Raw genomic sequence first — 24476 nt, forward strand, 5'->3', positions numbered from 1 at the left:
ATTTACTAAACGCAACAGCAAGTGACAGTAAGTGACTTGCTGTTGCGTTTAGTAAATTTCAATTTCCGATTTATCATCGACTTATTTCGTATGTTTTAAATGATGACGCACGGGTAAAGATTCGCGAACTCAACTGTAAATATTAGAATATAACAAAACCTTGAGTAAAAGAAATTTTTCGTTTTAGACCGAAGCTGAACTAAAAATGAAATCATATATGCACGAACATCCAGAGGTAAAGAACATTATTGCGGATTATTTGAACAATATCCTACTTTTAAAGCCGCACAATATTTTACCGTTCACTATGGACTTCTTCCAGAGTCTGTGTCCTATGAAAATTGCTAAAATGAAATATTAGACAAACATTTACAGATTAAAAAATAAAGGCGTTACAACAATCCAAATAATTATGTATGCTTCATTTTTATATTAGTTTTAATGTTTTGACCTTTTGTATTTTTGATGTAGGTTTTATATTTAATATCCTATAATTAAATGTTAATATGTAAAAGTAAGTGAAATACTTAAAACTGATCCGCATCTAACTGCTGAACTTTCGCTTTCCATAAACCGATAGGTGTGAGAAACCGCATTCCAGTATACTGGAAAAAGGCAACATTATTAAGCTTCCAAAAAGGGGCAACCTTACATTGTGCAAAAATTGAAGAGGAATAACCTTGCCTACCGCCATAAATAAAATTTTCACGACCATCATACTGAAAAGATTAACAAACACAGGTGAACTTCGAGCTAATCAAGAAGGCATAGACCAGAATCCTCCTGCATAGACCACATTAATAGTGTGAGGGTAATAATGGAACAATCGGTTGAATGAAACACATCCCTATACATGGTATTTGTCGATAACGAGAGTGCCTTTGACAACGTATCTCAACCAGCTATATGGAAAATTTTAGGGCTAAGAAACATCCCCCATAAAATAATTTCCATTATAGTCACTGTATACTGAGGCGAAATACAGCGTGACACATAATGGGATCAACAGTGACGAATTTAACGTACTTACTGGAGTCAGATAGGGATGCATGCTTTCTCCGTTTCTTTTAACATAGCTCTAGACTATGTTCTCTCCAAACTAGACTCCGACACAAGAGAGATACAAGGGACGCCTAAGGACAAAGCACTAAGACCTTAGGACAAAAGTTCTAAGGTGTGGCTGAGCAATTGAAACACTCTCCACTTCTTCTTCTTCTTAAAGTGCCGTCTCCTCAATGGAGGTTGGCTACTACAATTGCAAACTATTCTCTGTCTTCAGCTGTTCTTATTAGCTGTTCAAAATTTAGCCCTGTCCATTGTCGGATGTTTCTGAGGCACGATAGTCTTTTTCTTCCTAGTCCTCTCCTTCCCTCGATCTTTCCTTTCACTAGAAGTTGATCATATTGGTACTTATTATTTCTCAGTATATGGCCTAGGAATGATGTTTTTCTACCTTTCACTGTGTTGAAAAGTTCTCTTGCCTTGCCTATTCTATGCAGCACTTCTTCGTTTGAGATATGCGATGTCCACGAAATTTTGAGAACTCTCCGGTAGATCCACATTGCAAAGGCAACTTATTTACGGTTGATGTTTTAAGGGTCCATGTCTCAACTGCATAGAGAAGAGTCGAACAGACGTAGCATTTGGATAAACGTAGTCGAATTTCGAGTTTTATTTGAGAATCACAAAGCAGTTTTTTTATGTTTTCGAAAGATTTTCTGGCCTGTTCTATTCTCGATCTTATTTCTAGATCAGGATTTAGGCTGCTATCGATCCAACATCCCAAGTAGTTAAATCTATTGACTTTTTCTAAAATGTGCCCATTTATTGTGCAAGGTTGAGGTACGTTTTGGTTTTTTCGGATTGACATCACTTTGGTTTTTTTAATGTTTATTTTCATACCAAATTGCTCACAGGTCGAGTTGGTCTTGTCGATGAGTCGTTGTAGACCCAAGTCGGAATCCGCAATCAACACCGTATGATCGGCGTATCTGATGCTGTTGATATTTACGCCATTCACCTTGACTCCATCCTTGGAGTCCTCCAGTGCCTCTTTAAATAGAAACTCGGAGTAAAGATTAAATAGCAGAGGCGACAGAACACATCCTTGTCTAACTCCTCTCCTAATTTCTACTTCTGCGGATGTGGAACCTTCGATCCTAACTCTGGCGTTTTGGTTCCAGTACAAGTTCTTTAGTAAATTAATGTATTTTCCATCTAAACCGACTTCTTGCAAACGTTCTAATAGTAGGTCGTGTCTTACTCTATCAAATGCTTTTTCGAAGTCTATACAGTATATAAATATATCTTTCTGTTGGTCGTAGCATTTTTGCGCGAGAACTAGTAAATTGAAGAGGGCTTCTCTCGTTCCCATGTCGGCTCTGAATCCAAACTGATCGGCTCCGATGATTGTTTCGCACTTTCTATAGATACGATTATGTACGACTTTTAATAGGACTTTTACTGCATGACTCATAAGGCTCATCAGACGGAACTCATTGCAGTGTTGTGGGTTTGGCTTTTTCGGTAGTGGAATGAATATTGACTCTAGCCAGTCTTGGGGTATTTTACCTGTATTATAAATGCGATTGAATAAAAGGACAAATATTTCGATATTTTCTTCGCTGATTAGTTTCAACGTTTCTGGGTATATTCCATCTGGACCTGGGCTTTTATTTGTTTTGAGTTGATTAATTGCATTTATAATTTCAGATTTCAGAATAATTGCTGGTCCTTCGTTGTTATTTTCCAATTTTGGTTCTTCTCGTATGACATGAAAAGAATTTTAATATAGTTTTCCCATTCTTTCAGTTTATCTTCCGTTGATTCTAGCAGTTTGCCATCCGTGTTCAGCATGGTGTGAAAAGTTGTTCGCTTGGTGGTTGATGTAAACTCTTTTACCTTTTTATGTAAATTAAAAAAAGTGCCTTTGTTGCAGTTCTTCTATTTCGACGCATTTTGTTTCCAGCCACTTTTTTGCTGCGGTTATTTTTTTTAATTATTCTATTTAGTCTTTTGTATTCTCCATTCTGGTCATCTTTTCCTTAAGGTTCTCTTCGTTTGTCCATTAATTGTAAAACCTCATCTGTCATCCATTCCTGCTTGTTATTTCTGGGTGATACTTTTAGATGTTTTTCTATTGAATTGTTCATTTGTTATTTAATAGTTTTCCAAAGAACTTTCCAAAGAACAAAGAATGTTTATGTCATCGGACTCGATAATTCTATGGTGGTCAATATTTCCTAAGTTTTTATTTAATTCTTTATTTACTGTGTGTTGTACGGTGTCGTTTTTCAATAATCCGATGTCTAGTTTGTGTTGAGGTTTTTGTTTCTTTATTAGTTTCCATCTTGCGCGCACTTTTATAACAACAGGATTATGATCGGAATTGATGTCAGCTCCAGGATATGTTTTTGCACTGATGATAGCATTGTGATATCTTTTGTTGGCCAATATGTAATTAATTTGGTTACGGATTATTCTGTTTTCATTGTGTTGTGGTGAGGTCCAAGTGTACATTTTGCGAGGATGTAATTTAAACCAAGTATTTGTCGCTACCATGTTGTGTTGTTGGCAGAATTCGGTCATTCTCTCTCCCCTGTCATTCTGCACTCCAAGTCCGAAATCGCCAATCAATCCAGATACCTTTCCTCTACCTAACTTAGCGTTAAAGTCACCTAAGATAAATGTTACCACGTTTGCATACCGCGTTTCTAGCTCTTCCATGGGTTTATCGGTCGTAGGGGCATAAGTTTGAATGATGTTAATATTTACTGGCTTTCCGGATAGTTGAATAAGTAGACATCGGTCCGAAAATGGCACAAAGTTTGTGACGGCATTGTTGTGTTTGTCTTCTACAATTACTACAACTCCGTTACGATGAGCCGGATCATTATTACCAGAGTAATAGAAAGTTTTGTTCATGGTTTTAACTTTACCTGAACCTGGCCATCTAACTTCACTCAAACCCAATATCTGTAATCCTAAACGTTTCATCTCGTGGCATGTATTTGCGAGTTTTCCTGTTTCGAACAGACTTCTAACGTTCCATGTTGCAATCTTAAAGTTGGTATTCAAAATATTTAGACTATTCCTATTCCTCCCGGGGATTCTTCGCACCCCTTAATTATCTAAGAACTGCCGAGGACTAGAGGCCATTTCTGTTTGTGCTTTCATTGTAGTTTTCTTGGGAAATATATACCAGAGTGGTTTCCCATTACCTTCTCTGGTTTGTATTTTAGCCGATCCTCTGGATACAGACGCTATTTGCAGCCGCCCACTCTGGGCCAGACGCTGCATGCTAGTTGATCTCATACAAACCCTAAAATCAAGGGGTTGCCACTTCCGCCATCCATACCGTACCGAAGGTGTCCTTCTCCGCCATGTCTGCCGTTGTGGTCTTCATCCGTAACCCTGGACAAGGGACCCTAAACAGGTATTAGTTTCCCGCGTCAGGAAACTCCTGACCACTGGCCACTGAATCCAATAAAAGAGGTTTGAAAATCAATATTAATAAAACCAAATCCATGAGAATAAATGCAAGACACAACATACTATTTACTATTATCAACATGCAGATTGAAAATGTGGAAAATTTTACGTATCTTGGAAGTGTCATAACAGAAATCCTTACAAACAAACTGAGGTTTTTGTTAATAAATGCCTACAAAGAATTGTTTGTATTTTCAAATAACAAATGGATAAAAGAGGGTAGAAAATGAAATAAAGTCCAGAAAGTGGGGTTGAATTGGTCACACACTCCGAAAAAATAGCTCCAGTATTGGAAATAAGAAAACCAGGCATTAGGAGTTCAAGAACATTATACATTTATACATAAATGTTATACATCATACACTTATACATATATTTTATATATGTAAAAGTAAGCCTAAATCCACTATGATTTCAATTTGGTTTTAGTTTCATTAAGTTTCAAAAATCTTAAAATGATAATGACTCCCTTGAACTTATTTTTTAGAGACACATACAGTTGAGTCCCCGAGTCTTTACCCGTGCGTCATCATTTAAAGCATATGAAATAAGTCGGAAATTTACTAAACGCAACAGTAAGTGACAGAAAGTGGGTATTATTCCGATCACGGGTTATAGTATAAAATTTGACGTTATAAAATAAATAGAATGTCAAATTTAAGTTTTGCTTTACAATTTTGGTGAATAATTACAGCTACATTTGAAGTAGCTTAATAAATTCTTTTATCATTGATTAATAAATAAATACACAATTTATAAAAAAATTCGATAACATATTTTCTTTTTGTTATATTATTCACTTTGGCGGAACATTAAACACAAGCATTCCTTAAATATGTTAACAATGAGGTTATTTGTACGTTGTCAAAATTTATCGAAAATTAACCTAAACGTATCATAAAATTTCTAACTCCAATTTAAAATTAGTTGTGAAAACAACTGTTTGTATAGTATAAAACAAAATGCAAAAATTCGACAAAATAAAAGTAAAAAATTCAATAAACTGATAGCCACAAAAGTAAACAAACCAAAACGTCAGAAATTGTACTTAAAATATGTGAAAACATCTCCAATCCTCTTTCTTTGTACTTATCTCTTTTCAATGCACTGAGTCTAGATCGTTCATAAAAATAACATGTGTTTTTACTCAATAACAGGCGGCAGCAGGTTTGTCATTAGTTTCATGCGTGGAAGAGAATGATGCTAGATAAAAAGTATGTGTTTTATCTCGCCAGGTATTAATGACGCACGGGTAGACTCGCGGACTCAACTGTAACATCTAATTTGCTAACATATGTACTTACTTTTATTACTTTTGCTCTGTTGTGTAACAAATTCCACATTTAGTCATATTTTCAGGTATACACTGCAAATGAAAAGTATGCTTGCAATTATAAACGGCAATATCTACAGCTCGAGATGGGTCTAGAAATAAATAAAGAAGTGGTTATTCACGTAGAAAATAAGAACATTAAAAAATAGTTAAATTCCTTTGTAAAAGGTATATTTTATAAAAAATCCCTAAAAAGGACTACATCACAGAACGCTTTCGGAATAATGATTCCATCATCAGTGCTTATTGCAGGTCACATTATGTTTGAGCCACCAAGATATGTGGCTAAAAACCCTCTTTAGTTGATATAAAATTTTAAAACATTATAGTGGAACCTCGATAACTCGGATTAATCGGGACCACGGTCGATCCGGGTTATCGAAAATCCGGATTAGCCGGAGAATATGGTAAAAATTAATAAAACACGGTATACTTACAGGTAAGCTCCGTTATAATTGAAATACGACTGTACTACACACAATACGGTCACAATCGGAACGATGTTATATTATTTAAGAACAGTGGAGACTAAGACCATTGTTTAAAAAATAATTTTTTAAATAGTCTTTTAGTCTTTTTTAAACAATGCTAAGACGGTTTAAAATAAATAAAGGAATAACAGGTGCCTGTTGTTTCCGATAATCCGAGACAATGAACGTCGTGTGCCATGAGTCATTTTTACTATCGTATAGTTCAAATTACACAAATACCCATTATCTCTCAAATATTATATTACATACATTTTTATTGTTGAAATGTTTTTCTGATGAAAATCGGTCCGGGTTAGCCGGACTTCCGGGTTATCGGGGGCCGACTTATCGGGGTTCCACTGTATTATAAAATTAGATAGATGTTTGAACTATTCTTGGATTTAACTACCAAGCATCACATGACTCTCCCCTTCGAGTATCAACGAAGTCCGTTATGTGAGGTCTACCCTCCGGACACTACCACCCATGTGGGGAGTCATGTGATGTCTGGTAGTTACATCCAGGAATATTTCAAACACCACATCTAATTTTATAATATAATTTATTTTCCGAAAACGTTCTATGATTCACCACAACTCTTCAATCTAGCTCTGGAACACATAATCAGAAGTGCAAGAATCGGATAACGGACTACAGTAGTTCATCGAGAAAGACCAAACCTACTGTTGGCATTTGCAAACGATATCGATTTAATAGGTAACACACGATTAAGGATGAAGGAGACTTCGTCAGGTTCGAGAAGGAAGCAAAGAAGATGGGGCTCCTGATCAATGAAAATAAAACGAAATATACAGGGTGAGTCACCACTAACGGGACGGAATATTACAGCGAAATGGTAAAAGATTTGAAAAAAATTTTAAATTAATAATTTGTAAGTTGATAAAAACTACATTTTAAAATTATTTCGAAATATACAGGGTGTCCCAACAAATGGCGGCGTATCAAAGTTATATTTTTTTATGGAATACCCTGTATTTTATTGCATTTTTTAATTGTCCGCAAAAAAATAAGGTATAGTTTCATAAGGCTTCCCTATACCTATGTACACAGTGTTCTGAGTTATGTTGACTTTTCTTAAAATGTAAAGTTTTAAAAGAAGGCTTACTCTCAAGTTATTGAAGAAATTATAAAAACATTACTTTTACATCTAAATAGTTGGATATTGGTTGAATGTATTCCATGATTAATTATTACACATTTGTCTACAGGGTGTTCAAAATTTATAGTTTCATTAGTGGGGTATTCAATGTGTCATATGATGCGTATTTTAAATGGAACACCATGTATATTAATAAATAATTATACTTAACAAATTTACCTCTTTCGAATAGTATATGGATGTCCTATACCTAGGTCTCATAGTTTTTGCGTAATTTACAATTATTTAAATTCTTACTCTGTAAATCGATTTAAAAAAAAAAGATGAAGTTAATTAATGTCATTGTATGACATTGTCATTTTATGACAATACGGTCTGGTATTATCTTATAATTAATGCATTCCATGATTGATTATTACACATTTATTTACAGGGTGTTCAAAATTTACAGTTTCATTATTAGATTATTCAAGTAGCATAATATGATAGATATTTTATTAGAACACCATGTATATTAATCAAAGATTGTACTAAACACAGGTTCCTGGGTTAGGAAGTGCAGCATTTACAATATTTTTAATATATACTTATTTAAAAAAATTCATCTTGGTTAATTCTGGTGACCTAGGTGGCCAAATATATGGACCGAATCTATCTATCCATTTATTTATAAATTTTATATTGAGGTTGTTCTTAACATCACGTCAAAAATAAGCAGGAGCTCCGTCCAATTGGAGCCACATGTTTGTTCGCACGCTAAGTGGAAGGTTTTAAGCAGGATTCAAAAAACTTGTAAGAAATTTAAAAAAGTTGCTCCATTCAGATTTACGTCAAAAAAATATGGGTCGATAACGTACTGGCTCAGAATACTGCCCCAAACATTAACACTTCATCGGTGTTGGCGATCAACAGTAAAATGTTTGTTTACTGTATCATAATAAAATGAAAGCTATGTCTATTAACTAGACGATTATTATTAAAAGTAGGTAGATTCGTCTGTACACAATACATTCTTAAAAAAAAATCAGGATCTTCTGCAAATTCTAAAGTCTATAAACGAAAAGTTAAACGTACCTGTTCTGTCTAATGCTGGTGTAGTTGAGTTTTATACGGATGATAGTGGTTTTTCTTATGTATTCTACATACACTTGTTTGACTGATCTCCAATTGACTCGACATTTTTCACGTAGGTACTAGTATTTGGGTTTTCCGTAACAGAAAGCAGGACATCAAGTTCGTTGACGTCATCAAAAATAAATGGTTTATTTTTATTTTTTTCCTACCTATGCAACATTACCAGCAGCACGGAATCTATCGAGAAATTTCTCAAAAACGTCCTTTTTTGGGTGTCTTTTATCAGGATACTTTTAAGCGTAAACTTTAGAAGCTAAGAGAAAATTTTAAAAATATTCCCCAATGCAAAGTAGCATGTCTACTCTTTCATAGATAGTGTGATTATTCATTTTTAGGAACAAATAAATTTGAATGAAATTGGCTCTTCCAAAGCCATTTTTAGGTAAAAAAAACTTGAATATCATAATTACCAGACCGTACTGTCATAAACTGACAATGTCATACAATGACATTAATAATGTTTTGTTTTAAAATCGATTTACAAATTAAGAATTTAAATAATTGTAAATTAAGCAAAAACTATGACACCTAGGTATAGGACATTCATATACCATTCGAAAGAGGTAAATTTGGTTAGTATAATTATTTATTAATATACATGGTTTTACATTTAAAATAAGCAACATATCACACATTGAATACTCCAATAATGAAACTGTAAATTTTGTACACCCTGTAGACAAATGTGTAATACAATTGGATATAGTAATTGAGTCAATACTCGCAATCTTTAGTTTGTATTTTTATTAGTTGTTATATAATCATGGGGCCCATGATTATATAACAACTAATAAAAATACAAACTAAAGATTGCGAGTATTGACTCAATGACTATATCCAATTGTATAGTGGACTCGCAATGGCAACCCTTTCATCATTTGAAAAATGTGTATTAATTAATCATGGAATACATTCAACCAATATCCAACTATTTAGATGTAAAAGTAATGTTTTTATAATTTCTTAAATAACTTGAGAATAAGCCTTCTTTTAAAACTTTACATTTTAAGAAAAGTCAACATAACTCAGAACACTGTGTACATAGGTATAGGGAAGCCTTATGAAACTATACCTTATTTTTTACGGACAATTACAAAATGCAATAAAATGCAGGGCGTTCCATAAGAAAAAATATAACTTTGGTACGCAGCCATTTATTGGGACACCCTGTATATTTCAAAATAATTTTAAAATGTAGCTTTTATCAACTTACAAACTATTCAATTTAAATTTTTTTCAAATCTTTTACCGTTTCGCTTTAATCTTCCGTCCCGTTAGTGGTGACTCACCCTGTATATGTATATGAGCCGCAATAACCAAAGCAGAGACAGAGTCGGTTAGAACATCACCATCGATGACTTAACTTTGAGAGCGTTAGAGAATTTAAATGCATATCTTGGAACAACGATAACTGAAGACAATAACGTTGATAACGGATCACAAGAAATAAACAATAGGATACAAGCCGGCAACAGATATCTTTATGCCCTTCAAAACCTTATAAAATCGAAACAACTAACAAGACCTACAAAGGTACAAGGATATAAAACAATAATACGACCCGTTGTGATGTATGAAAGCGAAACGTGGACGATAACAAAGGCAAACGAAGAGAGACTACGTGTTTGGGAAAGAAAAATCCCAAGTAAGATCTTTGGGCCTGTGCTTGATGAAGCAGCAGGACAATATAATAACTAACAAAGAGCTCGAAGAACTTTACCCAGACGCCAACATAATAAAAGAAATAAAGTCCAGAAGACTTTAATGGGCAGGACACCTCAGAAGACATTCTGCCCAAAGAACAGTAAGACAGGTATGGGAAGAAGTCCCAACTGGAAGAAGATCACGCGGACGCCTGAAAGCTATGGGCGTGGAGAATTGGATAGAGGTTGCTCAAGACAGAGCCACTAAGGGTTGTAAGCCATGGAGTAAGTAAGTATGGCTATGATGTAGCCCTTTTTAGTGATTTTTTTATAAATATACCTTTTACAACTTACAACGGAATTTAACTATTTTTAGTGATTTATGGTATACAGCCAGATACATAAATTTAATTTCCTCGTGGATTTTTAATATGTTTTATTCAATAGGATTGTTACTCATTCATTAAATTATGGATTATAGATTAAAATCATATAATGTACCAATCCATACCTCTCTCAACTATTTTTCTAGTACAGCACGCGCAAACCAAATCCTCCATCACAGCTAGACCTCTCTGATGAACGTTTACAAGTTTCTTTTGTAGATTAAAGTAATCAGAAACTAAAATTTTCTTACATCCTTCTTGTACAGAAACCTAAAACAAACTCCATTTTATTTTTTATTAAAAGTATTTCAATCTAAATAAATTTGAATGGTTAGCAAATTAATGGTAATACGAAATAATTCAATAATTTTAACATAAAAATTACATTAACAATTTAACAAACTCTTGTTAAGTTGTTATTTAAAAAGTATTCGCTCCGTGCATGACTGACGCGACACCTAGCGCCTTCACCTGACATTTTTGAATCTCACAATTTGATGTTAAGCATATGATAAATACATATTGTGAAGTTGTAAATTATTATTAATTAGTTTTTTAACAATTTTCCCATTTATGTACAAAATGGATGTAGTATTAAGAACTGGGCTTCTAAAAATTCATCACAATGTATCTTTTCAGCCCCAAATGGAACACACAGGGAAAAATCTATCCTCGTTTTTAAACTAGGAGGAGTAATTCAAATTTACCAAGCTGTAATGCTTGTTTGTAATTGGTCCAACCGCAGGCAAGTTTACTCCATTAAATTATGAAATTTTGACACTATTAACATTTACGAAATTTTGAAAATGACATTTTTAAAAACTCATAGGTTAATAGGTAAATCATATCGGTGATTTTTTGTATTTTCTGAGTTATTCCTTTAACTTTTAGATTTTTAATCTGCATTCATATAAAAAAAACTGTTGTTTTTAGAACTCTTTAACAACATATTATTGTTATTAGTCTTATAAGTTTTCCGATACTGATTACTGGATTACCGTCGAAGGCTGACATGGTCAACCAATAAAGAACATGAATCTGGTGATTTTTATAGTGACATTATTGAGAGTGAATCTTTCGTTTGAGTTTACTCCTCCTATATAGTTTAAATCTTTTCTCCAATGTATACGTAATTATTGGAGATCTATAAAAACTACACTTATTATTTTGGCTATTATTAACACAATTAAATGTACCACATTTCTTTTCCATTTTTGATAAAATTTGTTATACAATGACATTACAAAGCTAGCTCAAATGTTGTCATATTTTGCCGCTACTCACGCTGGCATCGTTTCAAGTTACCCGCACCATGGTCAAGCAGGAGCGAATAGAAACGTTAAGAAATAATATATTTTAAACTTTTAAAACAAATGGCGCTAAAAGTGCCACCAAGATAAACTTAAAAAATAATTCTGCGCAATGAGAAAATTCCCCAAAACTATAATAAAAAAATAAGAAAATATTACGCAACAATTTGGTGATTCATTACATAACATTTGACTTCTGGATTACGTACCTGTAAATTATATTGGTTTAACATTTTAACCAAGGAATTCTTAAGGCCTGGAATTTGGGTGTCTTTCTTGATTTTTAAAATCAGCATAGTAGGATCTACGTATGACCCAATACTTTGCAATAAAAATGTCACAAATTCTGAAAAAAAAATTACATTATAACTAATATCATAAGATTTACGGAGATGTACAAATTTGCAAAAACAAAGGTATAAAATAAAGGTACAAAACTAGATATGATTCAGACTAAATAAGTAAAAACTAAAAATGTAAATAAATTCAATTTTAACAATAAACAAGTAGGCCTGGATCCCGCGTACTAAAAAAAGTTGATTAATAGCAAGCTGAAAATTTGTTAATAGCCTAACGGTGTCCAGTCGGACAAACTTTGATGTACGGGAACACTGGAACAGGGGAAGTTTTAATTGTGGAACAGGTTAAAAATTTGGAACGTCATACTACGAAAACGTCCCATGTATTTTGTCGGACAGAACTTCCAATTGATTTGTTACCCTTTCATTAAACTCTCATGCAAAAATCAGACTGGTATTTGTCACCAACTGGGCATTTTAATGAGTGGAACACGAATAACATGTCAAATGACAGGAATTATGTTGGTGATAAATAGCAGTCTGATTTTTTGCATGAGAGTTTAATGAAAGGGTAACAAATCAATTGGAAGTTGTGTCCGACAAAATACATGGAACGTTTTCGTAGTCTGACGTTCCAAATTTTTAACCTGTTCCACAATTAAAACTTCCCCTGTTCCAGTGTTCCCGTACATTAAAGTTTGTCCGACAAGACATCGTTAAGCTATTAACAAATTTTTAGCTTGCTATTGATCAACTTTTTTTTGGTACGCGGGATCCAGACCTAAAGTGTTTATCAACCTAAAACAATTCTCATATTGATAGTAAAATAATAATAAAAATGAATAATCTATATTTAGAAATAACCTTAGTAATACTCGCTTTACACCAACAATAAGTTCATAAAGAAGAAATTTGACGAAATAGAACATATTCTACTATAGGACTAAAACAATTACAACCTGCATGTTTAGAATGTGTACATACCTGGTTCAGTAACACATCTATCGATAAGATCTTCCCACAAATCAGAATCATCATGTTCTTGACAAAAAGCAACAGCATGTTGCATATCCTTCAGTTCATCTACTATTAAGGCTAAGGCTTCCTTTGTATCACCTATCCTTCCTGAAAAATGTAATACAAATTAAATATTTTAATTCATTGACATATTACTGAAAGAAAAAAAAACTGTTTTTGTCCTATAAGATGATCGTTATTCCAAATACGTATTAATGGATTCGATTGGTATGAAAGTTTCAATAGGGAACTTGCATAAAATTTTAAATTCGAAAAAAAATGGTATAAATCACAACAGAACATAATTTAGAACCTGTATCAAAGATAAAAAAGTTTTGTTTGTCTTTCGTTTGGCCCCTAAAGACGACTAAAAATTCAACTTATACCAGCCACCCCAAAACGCGTCGTGACTTCACGGGGTTGTATGTTTACATTCTACACCAATTGTCTAATATATAATTTTAAATTAGACATTATAAACGTCAGTAAAAAATACAGTTATGTGACGTTAAAAGTGTTTTTGATCGTTTGAAGTATTCATAAAAAATTTGTACTTTTACAAAATGGTTTTATTTTCAATAGTAAACCTTCTTTCCTTTCCTTCAAAAACTGTATCAAACTCCAATCTCAACAAACTGGTATATATTATTACAACAACATACGATACATGTCATTAGAATATACATATTTTTCCTTTATTCCTCGACAACGAGCTGGGCAAATACCCAAGTAGGTGGAGGCCAATAAACTAAAGAAGGAAAAGAAGAATATACGTAAATATAACCATAAACGGAACCGCATAGTTAAACTCTGTGACGTCACGGGTCGTTTGAACTATTTTAAAATAAAGAGGATTTAAATTTGTACTTCTAAGCTATTATGAGTTTTTGAAGCGTGAAATTTTGGAAATCTCATTTTTATACAAAACTGAACATTATTATGTAATAAAAAAAATGTGCAAGTTCCCTATTGGTGGGGTACGAAAATACATGAAGAAAGTAAGAGGCAGAACAGCTCTAGGGACCCGTGGCTTCTATACGGTCGTAGGGACTGGTTCGAAAAAATTCATAAATATACAAGTAACACCATGGTTAGCTGTTTCTTAATATTTCAGAAGCTGAAACTTCATACTAACGATACACAGTTAGTGTTTAGAAAAGGGTTAGGCATTACACAGGCTCTAAATTTGCTCTAAATTTACTCACACTGCGATACTTAGATGTTAATCAAGAGATACAAGCCTGTTTCATATACTTCGAAAAGGTTTTCCACAGAGCACGACGCGGTTCATACAAATACATTTCTTGAAAACAAAGATATTACCTTTTTAACTTTTTCAAAGATATTAACAGAAAATTCAATAATTGGGGGATACAGATTAGTGTCAAGGAAACTTTGTATATAAATGTTCAATGAGAATCCAATTCATCATGAAAACATTACAATAAAATAAGACACCAATCGAAAAAATTAAAAATTTCAAATATGCACTTTGAACCTATGATTAGCTTATTAATTGGTGAATATTAATTTAACAAATATAGAAATTGGAACTTACCTAGCAGGTATACCATTTCAGGATAATATTTCTCTTTTTGACAAATATCCAAAGCTTCTTGAATCGGATAATGATCAGATTTTTTTAAAAAGGCTAACAACTTATCTTTAGCAAACACGGCATATAACTGTACTAGTTCTTTGTGATACCTTCCTTTAGGATTTTTCTTATCGTATTCATCTAAATACTACAACATAAATAAATTGAATGACTATACATTCCTGAACATCTACACTCACCGGCACAAAAAACGGGCACCCAAAAAATGGGTCATTTTTAATGTCTTGTATTTCCTAAACCTGATGTCCGATTTAAGTAATTTTTTTAATATGTTATAGCCTTATTATTTAACAATATCGCTGTAATAATATTGTTGCTAGACAGGTACATTGTCATTGTATACAGGGTGTACGAATCCAACTGTGTTTTTTCTCAAACTTTGGAACACCCTGTGGAATGTTTTAGCTTTTATAAAATACTGAAATTAAAACCCAACTATAGCCTCAGGTTTTCTTAACATTCTGTTTTTTGATTCATTCGCTTATGTTGGATAATAAAAAAGTTAGGCACTTTAACAATTACCCCTGTTTTTCGTCAATACAGGGTGTTTTTAAATAAGTACGGCAAACCTTAAGGGGTAATTCTGCATGATAAAATAATGACAGTTTGCTTTATAAACGTATGCCCGCAAATGATTCGTTTCCGAGATAGTGTTGAAATGGTTCTTACAAACTGACGATTTATTTATTCCTCTAAAACGGTTTGTGATATGCAAATGAAATTTGGTAGATTTTAAGAGGTAGTTATTGCCCATTTTTTGGCATACAATTAAGAATTTTATATTCACCATTGGCGTGCATACGGGTATAAACATTTTAGATATATCCCGTATGCACGCCAATGGTGAATATAAAATTCTTAATTGTATGCAAAAAAAATGCGCAGTAACTACCTCTTAAAATCTACCAAATTTCATTTGCATATCACAAACCGTTTTAGAGCAATAAATAAATCGTCAGTTTGTAAGAACAATTTCAACACCCCCTATCACCCCCTTTCGGAAACGAAGCATTTGCGGGCACACGTTTATAAAGCAAACTGTCATTATTTTATCATGCAGAATTACTCCTCAAAGTTTGCCGTACTTATTTAAAAACACCCTGTATTGACGAAAAACAGGGGTAGTTGTTAAAGTGTCTAACTTTTTCATTATCCAACATAAGCGAATTAATCAAAAAACAGATTGTTAAGAAAACCTTAGGCTATAGTTGGGTTTTAATTTCAGTATTTTACAAAAGCTAGAACATTCCACAAGGTGTTCCAAAATTTGAGAAAAAACACACAGTTTGATTCGTACACCCTGTATACAATGACAATATACCTGTCTAGCAACAATATTATTACAGCGATATTGTTAAAGAATAAGGCTATAACATATTAAAAAAATTACTTAAATCGGACATCAGGTTTAGGAAATACAAGACATAAAAAATGACCCATTTTTTGAGGTGCCCGTTTTTTGTGCCGGTGAGTGTATTTTGAGAACAATATTATGGAAATATAATAAAAACAACGCAACCTATGGAAACTGAAATACAAAATCAACATGAAAAGTAGTTCAGATTTTTTTATTTAATTTAATAAGAACAATCAGAAAAATGGGACGGAATAAAACACAGATAAATGCACATTATATGATTGTCAGATGATGCAATAAAATGCAGAAAACAAGTATGATGGTAGATTTTAATTGTTCTTTAGTTTTCTTCTTCTTCTCCTACTATTGATAAGACTTTGTTGAATACGAATTTGAACTGTTTGTGAAATTTAAGTTAGACGAAAGTATACTAAAATTTGTACACATTGAAATGTATAGGGTGAATCTTAAAAAAATAATAATAGATTCAATTCAATTATGTGATAAACGTATTATTTTAAATTGACATAATTTACCCTGTAAAGATGTAGCGGGTTTTCCTTTAATTTCTCCACTATCTTGTCTGAGGATATAGTATTTTTCTGTAACAGAAGATCAATAGTTTTCTTGTGATCTAAGTCCATCAGATCTAGCAACATATCTTGAATCACACTATAGAGATTGTGTTTTTGAATTAATACAAAAACATCTTTATGTTTTAACCTAAAATATATAAAAAAAATTAACGTAGATATGTATTAGCATTAAGATATTTTATTGCCATGTACTTTTGAGAGAGCAGGATAGCTCAGGCGGTACGATGTGTGACTTCCACGTAGAAAGCCAGGGATCGTATCCCATCGCCGCCGGCGAGAACGTCTAGATATTTTTATAGCCACTTTACACGATGCAACTAATTGCGCAATTAATTGCACAATTTCTTGCAGCAATAGAAATTGCATCGTGTCATACGCAAATTGCACAGAAAAGCTGCAACTTCTTGCAGCAATTTCTTGCTGCAAGAAGTTGCAGCTAAATAGAACATGTCCTATTTTTCATGCAATTTTTTCTGCAATTTGGGTATATTTTTAGTAACTTTTAAGGCTACACTGTTTGTTTTGATATTCTGTCATCCGAAATTTCAAATTAAACAATTTTTGACAAAACTAGAGGAACTTTTTACCAATTTCACGCTTCACAGATAACATTATTCTGGTGGATAACTTTAATTATGCAACATAGGGATTAAAGAAACTATATTCTATTTTTATTTCTTTTGTATTTAACAATGTTTAACAACTTATTTCCTTTTGTAAATGAATAATGTATTATAGGTATACTTGCATTAGGTATTATTTGATTTTGTTATACATAATACATATTATACTTTTTCTCAAATTATAATCTAATACATATATCGATAACTCTACTCAAAAAATTACATTTTTAATTTATAAAAACAACATAACCTAAAATTTATGGTATGTCAAAGTTTCTGTTCATTTCATGTCAGTTTATGCAATTACTTGCACCGTGTAATCACTTTATTGCAGAAAGCTAGTTGCAACTTATTGCAGAAGTTCTTGCTGCAAGAACTTGTGCAATAAATTTCGCAATTACTTGCATCGTGTAAAGTGGCTTTTAAGAATGTCTACAGGTGCCAGGTCGACTCAGCCTGAATAAAATGATTGCCTTGGGTAAAACTAAGGGTAATAATAGGCGGTTGAAGCGTAGCACTGCCCCTGTTACTTTCCTTGTATGCAGTAGGCCCTAGAGATAGTAGACTACCCTGATATAATCCCAAAGGCGCGTCAGCAGTATAAAAGGGAGACTATTACACTATAAGTCAAACAATAAGGAATGCACGATGCATATAATTTTTGCAGTATTGTTGCCGTATGCCATTCCTATTACAGCGAGCATTTTATTGGCTAGAAGTAGTGACGATTATATATGACGTCATTATTATATTTGGTCAGATGGTAAATGGTAACTGACGTCTGTCATAATATTGTAGATTAAATACAATGTCAACTTATTGTTTTTAAATTATTATATTTTATTTATTTAGTTTATATTTTAACATAGACAAGGCGAAAACAGAGGGTCCGTTGGCAAAAATATTCCCATGAGATATTTTTGCATAATCACATTCGTGAGACATCTCAGGATAAGGTTCAAGAAGTCGCCCACGTGAAAAGTGGTTCAATTTTTTTTAACAATTTCTTTTTAGTCAAATTGCAAAAATCAATATTTTTTAATCGGACAATTTTTTTTTTAGGTTTTTTGGACCATTCTGGACAAAAAAGGTCTCTTATAATTTTTCTCTAAAGTTTAAAGTCTCTAAAGTAAAGTCTTTTTCGAGTTATAAGCAATTTAAAATTTGAAAAACGCGAAAATGACCCGTTTTAAAGACTTAATAACTCGGTTAAAAATTATTATTATGAAAGTTAGAAAGTGACTAAATCAAAATTTAAAGCCTCCTCCGCTACATGATCCTGAAGAAATCTGTGTTATAAATTTATTACTAAGCTGTTATTTTTAATTAATAAAAATGGGCGGTTAGATCGTATTGACGCGGCTGTAAATGTGAGTGCAAGTAATATGCACAATTGGACTGCCGAAATGGCATCTCTCTCGCACTCAGCATTTATGGCCACCTAATACGTGCATGGCGCTCATTATTATTACTTAAAAATAACAGCTTAGTAATAAAATAATGAAAAAAACTTCTTCAGGATCGTGTAGGGGGGACATTAAACTTTGATTTAGTCACTTTCTGACTTTCATAATAATAACTTTTAACCGAGTTATTAAGCCTTGAGAATCGCCATTTTCCGTTTTTTTCAATTTTAATTGCTTATAACTCGAAAACGATCAACTTTAGACAAAAATTATAAGAGACCTTTTTTATCCAGAATGGTCCAGAAAACCTACAAAAAAATTGTCCGGGCCAAAAACATTGATTTTTGTAATTTGATTAAAAACACGCTGAAAATGCGAGCATTATCATAACGAAAACATTATTTATTTACGTATTTTAATTCATAATATGGAAAATTGCTATTATGAAAAGTAGTTTAGAATTGATAATTATGTTTTAATGTGCAATTATATCATTCTAATTTAAATGTTATGAACTATAAAGGCAGTTCACTCTTGATCGAAATTCATATTTTTTATATACCTCGTATAAAATTAATAAAATTTTACATCTGATGGCTGCATCATAAATCTTAGAACATGAAGAGCTTTTTATGAAGAATAACTTTTCTTCGTCAAATTAAAAATAAAAGAGTTATAAATGAAAATGTTGCTGATATCCATAATTTGAGAAAAACCTTCAAATATTTTTTCCATTAGAAAGATGTAATTGCACATATCAGACCATAATTGTTTATACCAAACAATATTCTTTCATATACTGTCGATTCGCTAAACTCAGACACAACTACTGGTTAGTGATTTTAGTCAATAATTTTGCCAATTTGGCAAAAAAATAATTACTAATTAGTTAATAATTACTAAATAATTAGTAATTTTGTCAATTTTGGCAAAATTCGCAAAAACAAAAAAATTACCTACTAAAATCACTAGCCAGTTGTGTCGAGTTTAGCGAACCGACTATACAGGGTGTTTCATTAATAATTGTCCATATAGTAACTGGAGAAACCTTAGCACAAAATACGAAGATTTAACCTAAAACACTTAAATAAAATGTGGTTCCTTACTGAGTTACAGGGTGTTTTATCTAAAAATTTAAAAATTATTTTTGCTCAGCATTTTAAAACTATTCGACGTATCCTTTTCATACTTGGCAGAAAGTGCGACTACTATATACCCTACTAAACTATGATAAACAAACGTTTCTAGCTACTACCAGAGGCGTGCGACAGGGGATAGCGAATGGTTGATCCTTCTCAAATTCTACGCCACTGGAGGAATTACTGTTTTATTGCCATTTTTAGATTCTACAATACTTTCTACGTAAATAATATACTCTTCATTTGTAACGATAAAGTCATTAGTTTTCGAGATATTTGAAGTTAAATATGAAACGGCACAGTTATTTTGATTAATTTATGATACGATTCATATGATTAAAATTTACAAATTATTTGTACCCAGTACTTTAAAACTATTTGGCGTATCCTTATCATACTTGGCAGAAAGTGTAAGTACTGTACACCCTACTAAATTAAGATAAATAAACGTTTCTAGCTGCTACCAGAGGCGTACGACAGGGGATAGTGTCTGATAGACCCTTCCCAAATTCTACGCCACTGACGAAATTGCTATTTTAGTGTAATTTTTTGATTTTCCAATACTTTTTATGTAAATAATATACTCCTAATTTGTAACGATAAAATTATTAGTTTTCGAGATATTTGAAATTAAAAATGAAGCGACACAATACATTAATCAAAATTACCGTGTTGTTTCATTTTTAACTTCAAAGATCTCGAAAACTAATGACTTTATCATTACAAATGAAGAGTATATGATTTTCATAGAAAGTATTGGAGAATCCAAAAATTGCACTAAAACAGCAATTCCGCAAGTGGCGTAGAATTTGGAAAGGGTCAACCATTCACTTTCCCCGTCGTATGCCTCTGGTAATAGCCAGGAACGTTTGTTAAACATAATTTATTATTTTGTACAGTTCCTATACCTCCTGCCAAGTATAAAAAGGATACGTCGAATAGTTTTAAAATGCCGAGCAAAAAGAATTTTTGAATTCTTAGATAAAACACCCTGTAACTCAGTAAGGAACCACATTTTATTTAAGTGTTTTAGGTTAAATCTTCGAATTTTGTGCTAAGGTTTCTCCAGTTACTATATGGACAATTATTAATGAAACACCCTGTAGTTTAATTTCATAGCAAATGGAACAGTCCATTTATCATAAAGGGGAGGCCGCATACTCGTATAAACCTTTTTGAAGCTGTTAATAAATTATTGCTTTTAAAATATACTCAAATTGTATTTTTGAACATCTTATTTATTTTATATAAGTAAATTCACTATCAAATGCCATTATGTTTTATTAATACTTAATTTAAAATTTAGTTTGACATTCACGAAGTGTCAAACTCAAATGTAAATAACCTATTATGCTTTGCTTAACAAACCGAGATTAAAAAACTAGCCTACTTAATAGCAACGATTTCAGCTGGACGTGTAGTGTGTCGGAAGAAAATAACCCGATTGTGACGTCACATTTTAAATGTAAATAACCTATTATGCTTTGCTTAACAAACCGAGATTAAAAAACTAGCCTACTTAATAGCAACGATTTCAGCTGGACGTGTAGTGTGTCGGAAGAAAATAACCCGATTGTGACGTCACATTTTACATTTTGGGGTCGATTATCTCGAAGACGGTTAGAAATATCGAAATGCCGTTTTCAGATTTGGATTCAGAAGAAAAAACTACATAAGAATCCATCGATAAATCTGATCTGAGTATTTCAGGAGCGGCAACGTAATAACACAGACTTTTGCGAATTTATAAACGAAATGTTTTCGTTGAAAATTGTTAAAAAAAATTTGGACCACTTTTCACGTGGGCGACTTCTTGAACCTTATTGTGGGATATCTCACGAATGTGAATATGCAAAAAAATCTCATGGGAATATTTTTCCCCACGAACCCGCCGTTTTCGTCTTGTCTAACAACAGTTTGTTATTTCACAGACTTCACTTTCCCTCCATATCCTTGATTGGTCTTGTTGTCTGGTAGGTTTAATTAGACGTTAATTTTAAAAAAATGTTGCTGGCTAAATGGGCACAGCTCAAAGGCCATACAAGAAGAAGAAGAAAACATAAACATAACCTTATATTGGACAATGTCAGTTTGAGACTTATAGAAAAGATAGTTATCTTTGTTCCACACTCTTAGGACCAGTTTTTCATAACAGGTTAAAATTGTGTTTAGCTAACCTAGTTTAAATTTTAACCAATATTTTAACCCTCCTAGCGTTTTTCAGTGGTTTAAACCAAGTTAAGAAAATCTCGATTAACTAACCACTTTTTTTCTTCTGTTGGCAGCAGTAACTGTACTTGCGCATGTGCAATTCGAGAAATAGATCAATTTGACAGAAAAATAAATAAAAAAACAATTTCATAACCAAATTTATAAAAATGATTAATTCAATATCAAGTTCGAAATCTTCATTTAGTTCATAACATATACCTCGGTTTCATAACAGAAGATACCATTACAATAATTACTGGGCCGATTTAGACTTTTTTTTTGCCGATTTCGTTTGTCAAAGACCACGTTGTTATCACTATTGGAACATATTGACCAGGAAATAAGAAGTTAAATTGTTAAATAATGATTTTTCCGTGTAGACAAATATATAATTATTATCTGTTTAAAATATTACTAGGAATCATGCATTTAATCCTGTTACTGTATGTGTCAACATAGGTACATGTAACAGTTAACAGTGTAATAATATTTTTAAATATATTTCCTTATAATTCCTTCCTATATAATAACGATAATAATTTATACTTTCGAAAATAACACATAATAATTTCTTTATAATAATGAGGTATTTTGGAATTAGAATACTTCTCGCGATAAAAACAAAATAAAACATAACATAACCCAACTAATCTCTTCTGTCAGGCAATACTCAAAATAAACATAATTTGACCCTGATGCATTCACTGCACCCATGCGCAAGCGTTAACCACAAAACTTGGAGTTAAACCATCTAACGAGGATCGGTTAAAATATTGATTGACTTAAATGGGTTTAAGCTCTAACCTAGTACTGAAAAACTGATTAACCATGAATATGTCGGTGACCGAAAAATAAATAGGTTAACCCAGCACTGAAAAACCGGCCCTTAAAGACAAAAAGAAACAGTGTAGACTGTAGCAGATTTGGTAAATAAATAGGTGTTTTTTATTTGGCAACAGCGCTGTACTGCCAAACTTGACGGTAGCGAAAAAACTAATATATGAGGAAAATTTTGTTGAATTTGTTTGCCGTTAAGTTTGTAGAGGTAATTCCTAATTGTTTGACTTCTAGTTTATTATTATTCAGTTATCCTGATATTATAAGTGGTCTTCTTTCCTGTAAAGGCTGTTTTGTAATGTGGCTTAATTTATTGTTTTTGTTGTTAGTGCAAGGACAGCATTATCTTTTCAGCTTCTTTCAATGTTTGAATAATATCGTTATCAGTTCATTGATTCTGATATTTTCATTAGTAATGGCTAGCGAAACTATTGTTAATATTTTGTTCTTCATTTGAAAGACATCATAACAATAATTGTTAAAATTCAATATTTTTATCATAATTTGCGATCAAATATACACGGTTAGAACTCCAGAAATGAACATATAACCGATATATCTTGAAACATTAAAACTATTCTTTTCTAGTGTCTCTAAAACAGTGTATAGTTCGACAGCTATATCGTTCGATAATTTCTATAGCTGAACTAGATGTAGACAATTGAGGCCTATAGAATCAAAACCTGCTAGATCCATTTTATGATTTTTTTCAGGAGACTAAAAACATTAAAAATTTAAATTTCCCAAAAAGTATTCGGCATTTCTTAATCAATAAATGTCATAAAATGGCGGAGTTGAACCGAAAACTTATGCCTGTAGATCATTAATATACTCACTGGCACAAAATTCCGCCACCCAAAATTTTTGATTAAGTTTGACAATTTACAACTTTATTATTTGTGCTCCGATTTTCAAGATTCTTGCACCAGTTTGTAGGTACATGTATTGATATCGTTTGGTATTATTCCGGCAACAAAAAAAAATTGCATGCGTTGCAATATACAGGGGTGAATGGAAGCGTTGAATTTTCTCCTAACTTTAAAAAATTCTGTGGAAAAATGGAATAGCTGATTTTGTTTCATAGTCATGTCATATTATCCCTGAGGAATCAATAAAATTTTGTTTTTTGAATTATCCGAATATCTCTTTTTTTTGTAAGAGCTGCACCATTTTTTGTAAATAAAAACACGGATTGACTGATAAAATAGAGGTTGGATTGATAAGATTAGAATGGCCCGCATGCAGCCCAGATCTCAATCCTATTGATCATTTATGGGATGAATTAAAAAAAGCTATTCGCGGTCATCCTAGGCCTCCAAAAAATTTGGTACAGTTATGGCCCTGGTAGAGAAATATCGGGCTACTCCCCAGGCAACGAGAACACATCTTTATTCGATGCTAAACAGATTGCGAGCAGTCGTTGCTGCAAGAGGTGGACATACCCGCTAATGAACTGTTTTGTTTTGTTGTTAATTTTAGTGCGTTT

At 32.5% G+C, this 24476-nt stretch overlaps 2 protein-coding genes across 4 annotated transcripts in view; one reads left to right on the forward strand and one right to left on the reverse strand.

Annotated features, from left to right (window-relative positions):
* Positions 1-410, forward strand: part of LOC126881957 (ciliogenesis-associated TTC17-interacting protein-like) — a 30896-nt gene extending 30486 nt beyond the window's left edge. Inside the window, exon 7 of the mRNA XM_050646701.1 lies at positions 188-410. Coding sequence (XP_050502658.1) covers positions 188-361 — 174 coding nt within the window. The 3' untranslated portion in view covers positions 362-410. The remainder of the gene's footprint in view (positions 1-187) is intronic.
* Positions 1-24476, reverse strand: part of LOC126881955 (vacuolar protein sorting-associated protein 41 homolog) — a 66125-nt gene that overhangs the window by 10778 nt on the left and 30871 nt on the right. For all 3 annotated transcript variants that reach the window (XR_007697065.1, XM_050646698.1, XM_050646699.1), the window contains exons 9-14: positions 16715-16901; positions 14762-14948; positions 13171-13311; positions 12097-12233; positions 10703-10847; positions 5796-5916 (exon numbers count right to left, since the gene is read on the reverse strand). Coding sequence is in view for 2 of the 3 variants with exons in the window: in XM_050646698.1 (XP_050502655.1) it covers positions 5801-5916; positions 10703-10847; positions 12097-12233; positions 13171-13311; positions 14762-14948; positions 16715-16901 (913 nt within the window). In the remaining variant the exon portion in view is untranslated. The remainder of the gene's footprint in view (positions 1-5795; positions 5917-10702; positions 10848-12096; positions 12234-13170; positions 13312-14761; positions 14949-16714; positions 16902-24476) is intronic.

Source organism: Diabrotica virgifera, chromosome 3 (genome assembly GCF_917563875.1).
Source record: "Diabrotica virgifera virgifera chromosome 3, PGI_DIABVI_V3a".
Classification (NCBI taxonomy): domain Eukaryota; kingdom Metazoa; phylum Arthropoda; class Insecta; order Coleoptera; family Chrysomelidae; genus Diabrotica; species Diabrotica virgifera.